The sequence below is a fragment of the Esox lucius genome, chromosome 16 (assembly GCF_011004845.1).
Source record: "Esox lucius isolate fEsoLuc1 chromosome 16, fEsoLuc1.pri, whole genome shotgun sequence".
Classification (NCBI taxonomy): domain Eukaryota; kingdom Metazoa; phylum Chordata; class Actinopteri; order Esociformes; family Esocidae; genus Esox; species Esox lucius.
Window position 1 is genome coordinate 28,117,254 of NC_047584.1, and position 9,588 is coordinate 28,126,841.

General features: G+C 38.9%; 1 protein-coding gene across 1 annotated transcript; it reads right to left on the reverse strand.

Moving 5' to 3' along the window:
- Positions 1-218: 218 nt before the first annotated feature.
- Positions 219-4,811, reverse strand: irx1a (iroquois homeobox 1a). The gene is made up of 4 exons (XM_010880377.4): positions 4,371-4,811; positions 1,857-2,868; positions 1,415-1,487; positions 219-597 (listed from the first exon to the last, which is right to left on the reverse strand). The coding sequence occupies exons 1-4, from the start codon at positions 4,614-4,616 to the stop codon at positions 540-542; spliced, it is 1,389 nt and encodes a 462-aa protein (XP_010878679.1). The 5' UTR covers positions 4,617-4,811; the 3' UTR covers positions 219-539.
- Positions 4,812-9,588: the final 4,777 nt, after the last annotated feature.

A 9,588-nucleotide genomic window follows, 5' to 3' on the forward strand; every position in this document is an offset into this window, starting at 1 on the left:
CTTGACAGAGTTATTGATGGTAAACCATTTAGCTTGACTGATGTGTATAGTAATAATAATGATTATAATAATAATAGTGTTATTCTGGATGGTTTTCTAAATTAATAAATAGGCAACTTTACAATTTCTCTCAGAATGTACAATTCCATAACACACGTTTCGTTAGAATTAATTTAGAAAACACAAGACAAAATATGTATATTCTTTGATTTTCTCTATAATTTCATTTAGTTTATTAGACAAAATATACGATCTGGACAAATTCCGTCAACGCGCTATTTACAAATGTAAATCACTGTATGTAGGCATACAGAACAGAAGACACCGACACAAACCAAAGACCAAAGGAAAAGCCTACCAAACGTCCCAGGGTAAAGAGCAGGGATAACAGGCGCCATTATTTACAACAATAGAGGAAATCCAGCCACAAGAGTTTATCAAATTACGCCATTTTCTCTGAATGCTACGGTGAATTAAGTTATTTCTCATTGTCCTTTTCTGAGTGCGTAAAGTCTTTTTTGAAGGGCAGACTGTCTTGATCAAGCGGAGGAGAGGGCAGTTAGAACCCGCTGCGTGGCTTCTTGCTGAGTCCTGGGGCTGAAAGAAGAGGGGAGATAGCAGGGACATAAGAATAGAGAGAAATAACACATTTTCCATAAAATAAAATATATATTTTAGGCATATGAAAAGGGTCGACAAAAAGATGATTACATTTTAGAGATAAAAATATCTCCGTTTTTTTTATTTATTAATATCGAAGTATTTATATAGCCTTATATTTTTAACCATCTAATATGTGACACGAAAGATTCCATGGATAGAATAAAAACCAAGCTACACACTAGTACACAACACGTTATAGTATGATAGCACTGACAACTGCGGCCTAGAGCTCAGTGTGAAGAAAGAAAAGGGGCTGTGTAAATGTTAGCACTCCAGACCGAGAGAAGTTTTCTGCTAGAATGCTCCCTAGGGCCGTGCTGCTCCCCGGGGTCTTTAGGGAAGCCGAGCCCCAGACAGGTCCCGTTTTACGGGGGACTTGATAAGTAGTCAGCCTCGAGAGGGAGGGAATTAGCGGGGGCGGGCTGGAGCCGAGACCCCGTGTCACCGAGAGTAGAACAACATTTTTTTTTTAAACCAGACCAATCTCTCATATCTGTCCACCAAGAAAACATTCCCTGTACCCTAGGAGTCGTTGCTATATCAACGATAAGGTTTTTATTCACATCAGAAGAACCACGTTTTTAACAAATACTGCTGATAAAACAAATGTAGTTATTTAAACCAGACACAGCTCGTTTGTAACCGCAACAGACCACAGAAGTTCAACTCAGAGCAGACAACTGATATGACAATGTTGTAACATAAAATTGCCTTTCTATACTATCGCATAATAAATAGAATAGCACCTTACCCGTTATGAAGGGGTCTGAATGAAGACTTGAGGGTTTGCGTTGGAGGAGAATCACTTCTTACGTTTTCACGGTCTGAAATGGAAATATAAGTCATTACAAAATTGATTAAATAAATTGGTATAACAATAATGTAATTACTATATATAATTCAAAATGCTTTCCCTGATTGCAAACTCAAATGCTTTAATGTAACTGTTATTGTCACTATAATTAGCATGTATTAGAATTCATACGATTGTGTGTGTGTATGTGTATATATATATATATATATATATATATATATATATATATATATATATATAAAATAATACATTTTTAACTTTATTTCGAGAATGTGCAATTGACAGGCTTCGAATTTGGGTAACTACAGTTGTTGTATCGTTTGCGTACTACATATTAAAGTTGTGCAGTTAAGTTTATACAGTTCCAGCTGGTGCATACCTATGTGTTTCGGGCTAAGTGGTGGCGAGGCCTTGTCGTTGTTAAGCGTCGCTCCAGGCAACACCAACACCGAGGCCTGCTGCTGCTGTTGGGTGTGTAAGTGGTGGTTAGGATGGTGCTGATTAACTCCTAAAAACGACCGGACATTGAGCAGAGAGTTCTGTCCTAGGAACGCTCCGTTGGTCCAGTTATGGAACTTGCCTATCTGACAAGTGTATAGTCCGTGGGAGGGCAGGAAGGCCGGGTGCTGCATCTGGGACGGTGTATGGCCAGCAGGGCCGGAGGGGGAGGTCGGCTTCACAGAAATACTATCAGGACTGGTAGCCGTCTCAGCTAACGACCAAATCTTAGGCTTATTGCTAACTGGGAGCTGAAAACTCCCCTGTCTGTCCGGTGATAGCACTCTGGTGTTGTTGTTGCTATCAGCTGGTTCTTTTCCGGAGGAAATAGAGTTCTTAGATTTATCGAAGGCCTCATGCTGCAAAGCAAATGCCCGGCGTTTCTCTAGATTGTCCAGTTCTCGGTCTCGCTCTCTGCCCTCTGGTTTATCGTCGTCGTCCTCGTTGCTCTGATCTCCATCATTGTCGTCTATCTTGTCTATATCGATGCTCTCGAGGTCTATCTCCTCTTCATCCTCGTTCTTCTCTGCGTCTCCCTCGTTGTCCGAGCCAAAGAGGTTTCCGTCCTCGTCCTCTTTACTCCTGTTCCCCCATGTAACCTTGTTCTCCTTCTTCAGCCTCCTCCTGGCGTTGGCGAACCAGGTGGACACCTGCGTCAGGGTCATCTTAGTAATGATGGCCAACATGATCTTCTCTCCTTTGGTGGGGTACGGATTCTTCCTGTGTTCGTTGAGCCAGGCCTTCAGGGTACTGGTGCTCTCCCGAGTGGCATTCTTGGGCCTGGCCGGGTCCCCGTACTGAAACTGGCCGTATGGGTAGAATGCTGGCGAGGTGTGTGCAGCGAAGCTGCCGGGGTGGACTCCAGGACTATCCTTCAGTTCGTACTGGGACCCCTTGCCAAATGAAAAATCACATTTGAGGTTAATACGTGGCCTAGAAAAACGTGCATTAGTGTGGATGCTTCTTAAATTGGTTGGATGCATTTTACATTCTATACCTTTGTAGGCCTTACGCCACGCGTGGACTGGAATATGAATAACAATTCAACAGGGGTTTGCTCCGCTGGCTAAACGACATCGTCTGGGATTAATTGGCCTATGAGGTCAGTAGGCCTATTTTAGGCCTAATTTATATAAATATTATTGTTATTTATTTATTTGTATTTATTTATTGGGGGGGGGGGGGTAAATAACGTGCAAAACACCATAACACTGTGATCCATACATAAGGTTATATATTTAACATAGCTACACTCGGAAAAGCCTATACATATTGTGTTTCCTATTTTAAATACTGAAGTAACACTTGTCATAATGTTGCTGGACTTTACATTTGGGACTAAATATTTTGTTTTTAGGGTTCTTTATTTTATAAAAAGAAGATGGAGGTAAGTATTTGAATAATTCAATGACTGCAGAACAGTAGCCTATAAAATGTCAGTGTCATCATGCAACTAGGCCTAAATTATTAATGTAATGCAAAAGCAGCAAAGTTAATATTTATCAAAGTAGATAGGCTCATCAAGTTGCATTTTTGTAACCATGTTAGGTGCCAATTATATTTTGTGGTGAAGTATATCTGAATGAATATGTATATATATATATATATATATATATATATATATATATATATATATATATATATATATATATATATATATCTTCTAAGCAAACCAAATAAAAAAACGTTTAAGGATTATTTGTCAAATACGTGTTTTATATCGTCCATATACTTTCTACAAGACCTATAAGAAAACAGTAAAGCAACGTTGCGACCAGAATTATAACATAATGCATTGAGCTAAAATGTGTCTTGAGGAAAGGGTTGTTTATTTAGCGTGTATTCCTTCCAAAAATGATTTGTGTACGTGCCTTTAAAGTTCCCTTTTCCATTCCCCCAAAGAATAGCTTCACAAAGCGAGGATCAATCCTATAATAATTAAAGTCAGTCAAAGTATGAATTTGGGTTATTTGCACTATTTTCTGGACTCAACGCGATATTAAATTGTAAATACCAACCCCATTAAACGAAATTCCCGACCACAGTAGCCTACAAATGTCAGTTTGTTTTCTAATCTACACCATTTCGAATGCATTTTTTTTTTAAATCACTTAAATATGAAATAGTCAGTACGATTAAAAACGAATCTTGGCCAATACATCTGTAGTGTAAATAAAAGTTATCGACGCATTGTTGTTAGTCCTTTAGTACTTTTCGTGAGGGCCAGCCCGCAACTTGCAAAACGTCAGACTACAATGGTAATCGGCTGTCTTTTCACATGCCTTTTCCAGGCAAATAACGTAAAACCCTAGACATGGAACAACCACCCACTGTCTAGAATTACAGTACACTTACATTGTTATAAAGTAAATATAGGCATTGAAATTTCCCTTACCATTTGAGAGAATAGAGCTAGGTCCGCGCTGGTGTAAGGCAGGAATGCGCTGTAGTTGTGTGCAGCGTAGGGGTTTGCGTACATGCCCAACACCGAGCTGACTGCAGCGGCAGCAGCAGACGGGTTTCCCCCAATCTCAGAGCTCCCTCCACGGGAAGACGGAGTTAGGACCCCCGGCCGATCCCCACCGTAAACCGCTTGGGAGGCACTTAAGTACTGAGGGTAACCCAACTGGGGGAAAGACATCTCAGCAGAGTCGTTTGCCAAAACACGGCGGAGAACGAATAGAGAAGTAAAGGGGCAAGTGCTCCGGAAGCACAGAAGCAGTTGGTAGGAATGGCTCTTCTGCTCTTCTTTAAATCTCAGCTTCTCTCTTTCGCTGCAAGTCCGTTGGATGTGATCAGATCAACAATTGAGCTCCAACTGATGTGCCTGCCCCCAGGTCTCCGCCTGATCTCTCAGATACAATTTGAAGTTGATGCTTTGATTGGCATCCCACTTGAGCTGCAAGCTCCTCCTCACCGGAGCATGTGGCTAGAGCATTGGCTGGGCCGCTCTCCCAGTGTAGGGTCTATAGTATGTTAAATGTTTAGCATTAGAGTCCATTCACTGAAGCTTTGATTGTTGTATGACAACCTGTCTACACGATTTTACAGCTGTCCAACATAGTGAAAATAAATCACAAAGAACAGGGAACTTCCTGAATACATTGAACTGTCATTAACAAATACCACACGCACATGTTCGATCGAAGTTATCAGTGGATTAAGCTTCTCTAATTTAGACATTTTAGAAATTGGGTTGACTATTTGTTACTTTCCTATTTGATTGAGAGTTTATTATATTTTACATTCATAGAAATTATTCAGCACATTCTTCGAATTTACGCACGTGGAAAATGAAAGAAGTTCTCAATGAGGATGTGGAATTGTGATGATTTCTATCATTTTGAACCAAATCTAAAATGTCATTTGAAAGAACAATGCATCGGCCACCTAACTTACAATGTATTTTAAAATAATACAGTAAGCTATAATATAATGTAAATTTGTACTTTTTATAGAAATATGCTATACATACTTTGTTATACTATTTAAAAGTAGAGTAAAAATTATAATGCAATCGCGCTCTTGTAAATTGGGTCCCTAATTGAAATTCTGCTCTGCGGTTGGTTATTGAAATGCTTTACCTTCATTCTGTTTTTAGCACCCCCCAACCCCCTCACCCTCTCCCTCTCTGACTCCCTCTCTGTCTAACTCTCTCTGTTTCTGTGTACGTGCGTACATGAGCCTGCGTTCGCGTGTGATCAGGGATTAGTGTTTAGCTATCAGACCAACTTAAAGCAGATAAATAGTTAGTTGTTCTATCAAGAGGCAGCTCACGTTACTGTTTCCGCCTGTTATTCAGTTGAGACCCCTAAACCGGAAGACCGGAGATTCCTTATCTTGACCTGAGGTTTGACAGTATACGTTTGGCTTTTAAATAGCATTCATTTCACTAAGCTACCAAAACAATTTATTTATTGAGATTTTTAAACACCCCAACCCCCCCCCCCCCCAAAAAAAATATTTAAAAATCGGTAAAAAAGTTGGTACGCGAATTTTGTGTCAACAAAAAACATAAGCGTCATATTGAGCATCTGTCAATACTGACCAGTGACGTCAATATTTGAACTTAAGAGAATTACATATTTTTTCAACTCACACAAACCTTTATTGTTTTGAGCTTGTTGGGTATATGTGAGTGCATGTTAGTGCATGAGTGTCTGTGCGCGCGCCCCTTCTGATTTTTAAAACAAAAAATTATTTGAACTAGAAAATAGGGTATACTTTTAAATATGATGATAAAATACTACAATGTAAAACAAAACAAAAACTAAATTCAGGTTGTAATAATTTATTACGTTTTATTTATTACGTTTTATTACGTTTTTTTAATGTCGGAATCAGGTGACCTAGAAAATAATTGCCATTCCGTTGTTTTTGTAAAAAAAATCTTGCTGCAAAGGATGACACTTCTATAGCCTCGACACGATCACTTTCAGGACACCAGGTGGACTCACCTACGTGGGGTCGCTGTTATTCGCCATGAAACCAGCCAACTCGTCGTCGTGGTGGTTGAAAGGATTGTGTAGATTGAATACTTGGGGACTGAGCCGGAGTCAGCGATGTGATCTGCTCCAGATGGCTCAGAGTGGATATTGCGGAGCGAGGATCCGTCTGGGATATCTGAGGGCACTGATGGTAATCAGCGGAACACATCAGAAAAAAGGACGAATGGTGATTGTGATAACCTGCTGGAAATGTGCTGGCGTGAGATGGGAGAGGATAGAGACGGGAAATATATCCTGATGGGGAAGACAGAGACGTTGAATAAATATATTTTAATACCAGCTGTATAGCTGATTTGACTCCCTAACATTTGGGTACATACAATTATGATAATGGCAAAGTCAGTTACAAATTGGTGGTGATAATGATGATAAGAAGAATAATCCTCATAAAATATAATAATAGCTTTAAATATTTATTTGGACGTTAATTGATTAAATATTATATTGTGTAAAAAAGTTATTTTAAACATGCATTTCTGAAGAAACGTCATTACGTTTTAAATTGAATAGGAATGTAGGCCTTCACAACATGCATGTAGCATAATAACGGAACATTTATTAAAACGTATGAAAGTGGTCTTCTAGCAAACAATGGCACGTGGTTAGTGCAAAAAAGCTTGTTTTCCATTAACTGATTTATTAGCCTAGTTAAAGTCTCATTACCACTTCGCCCCGCGTGCTCACACCAGGAGAATAGTAGGTTAACACGTTCAGGTGGTAACCGTTTGCCCTGATAGCAAAACAAAGTATATATTTTATTTAACACTAGCAGGCCAAACAATAATAAATGTACTCTGGAAGCTGTTTCGGATTAGATGGACTTTCTCCACACACACATTGTTGCACACATCGATATTCCCGACCATATGCCCCCCCAACCTACTCCCCACACATGCACGTGCGTGCAAACACGCAAACAACCACATAAATGTATTTTGAATGGGTACAACTAGCTCCAGAAACACCTAGTGTCTCTAAAGAAAGTGAATTGGAAAAATATTAATAGGCTGTCCTTCAAAATATCTGCTGTAACGTAAAGGGTTATGAATTATTCTTTTAGCCATTAACGGTAAACTTTAACGTACTTTCAACTTTAACCTTTCAATAGAATTAAAATCAGAGAGAAAGTCTGCAGCATTAAAACTATTAAAGACACCAGAAAAATCCTCATCATCATCTCTCTACCCCCCCCCCCCTCTCTGTCTCTATCTCTCTCTCTCTCTCTCTCTCTCTCACACACACACACACATACACACACATAGACTCACACTCTTTGGAAAGTATCCCCACAGCCTCCGCAGACGGTCCTCTTGAGTCAGAAGACCCAGATTAATGTATGCGCTGGGTTAGCCTGAAAGTCACTCTTTTGCCATTATGTCATCAATATTACGATTGGATTGTTTGTCAAGTTATTAATTAATGCCCTCGGTCAATAGGAAGATTTTCAGACTTTTTGAGTCTGCCAACTCACAGCATAAATTATAGAATCCCACTCTGCCATTTTGCCCAAATCAAAGAGTCGAGATACAATATGTATATATATTTATTTAAACAGATTGTTTTAATGCCTAATTTCAAACGCTATAATACTGATACTATAGAGATATGTGTTTGATTATGTTAGAATTAATTACGTTGAAGGTATTACCCAGAGGTACTATATAAATATACTCATTCGCTTTGTTGTATAACATCAACACGCGTAATCTCAGTAATTGCTTATGTTGAAATAATAATAAAGAATGGTATTTTAACAATGCCGAAGGTCAAAGAAAATATAGGAAATTACATTTTTCAATATGTAGATTTAAGTATGTGTTGAAATGTAACACTTTACCGCTGAGAAATTGAGAATTTACCTCTGCACCGTCTCTGCCCAGTTATTTCTCACACATCCACTCTACTGTTTATATACACTGTGTATCTCTATCCACAGCACGATTTCGACTGTAAACGACTCTTTAGAATTAAATATGAGACGTTTGTAGGAACCACAAAAGAAACCAGCACTTCAGGCCAGGCATTTCCATGGAAATAAATGCTGATTCTAACACTTGGATTCATTCAAACCCGCCATAACAGTGTTGCACCTAATTCTAATTCTGTAATTGACAGCCTCCCTGTAAGTGGGGTCGCCCTGGTAGTAGTAGGGGGATGTTATATTCTACCCAAGAAAAGTCTCCAAGGTTATTCGACCATTGGAAAAAATAGCTATACTGAATAAATATTTGATTGAATTGAGCCCTAAGTGAAGAAAGGTTCTGGACCTCACAAATGAAAAAGGGTATAATATTCTGGACCTTACAGCAAACTCATAAAATCCTTGCTCATTGGAGAATCTGAAACTAATGTCATTTCAGTTTTAGTGATGTTTTATCTATATTCCTACCTGCCTACATTTCATTAAAAACATCCATCTCTCTGCTTTTATTTTGTAACTTTTTTAATAATTCAATAATATAAATATTTACATACATTTCTGAGCATTTAGCCTACATTACCCATGATGCACAGCAACGTTTCCTAATCTAAAGTGAAGGAAGAACTAATATGCATTTTGGGCTATGTAGGATTTGTAAGATTTGCTATGTAGGATTTTTCCAGTCGCTCTATAATTCTAAATGGTTCTAAAGTTTTTAATTGGGTAAACATTTGTTATAATTGTTATAAAAATAAATAAACGTTGTAATAAAAAAAAAAGACTAATGTCTGTTTTGATTCAACATGAAAAACATTGTGTTCTGATCTTTTCTTTTCTCTGGGAGGGGTTAACTTACCCACCATTTAATCTAAATGGACAGTCAAGAATATTAGTAACTGTTTGATTGATGATTGCTTCATTGGATGTATCCTGAGAAGGAGCATCAAGGCAGGGTCACCTACTAACCACCCTGGCCAGTTATCAAAGGACACACAGGCCTGCCCGCGGTTGCTGCCCCAAAGGCATTCCCAGGGTGATTAGTGGGGTGGTCCTGCCCAGGCCCTGGCGTCTGAAGCCTGGTTGTGAGGCTATAGGGAGAGAAATGTGAGCAGCCCTCTTAATTGTTTTGGCTCTTTGCTGGGGAAACATATCAACATGTGATCTAATGGAGTTTAAAGACTCCC

Coding starts and splice junctions, on each gene's coding strand:
- irx1a (XM_010880377.4), bottom strand. CDS start 4,616: ATGTCTTTCCCCCAGTTGGGTTACCCTCAGTACTTAAGTGCCTCCCAA. Junction 2,869..4,370: donor TAGCTCTATTCTCTCAAATG/GTAAGGGAAATT, acceptor TCATTTGGCAAG/GGGTCCCAGTACGAACTGAA. Junction 598..1,414: donor TTCAGACCCCTTCATAACGG/GTAAGGTGCTAT, acceptor CTCTTCTTTCAG/CCCCAGGACTCAGCAAGAAG.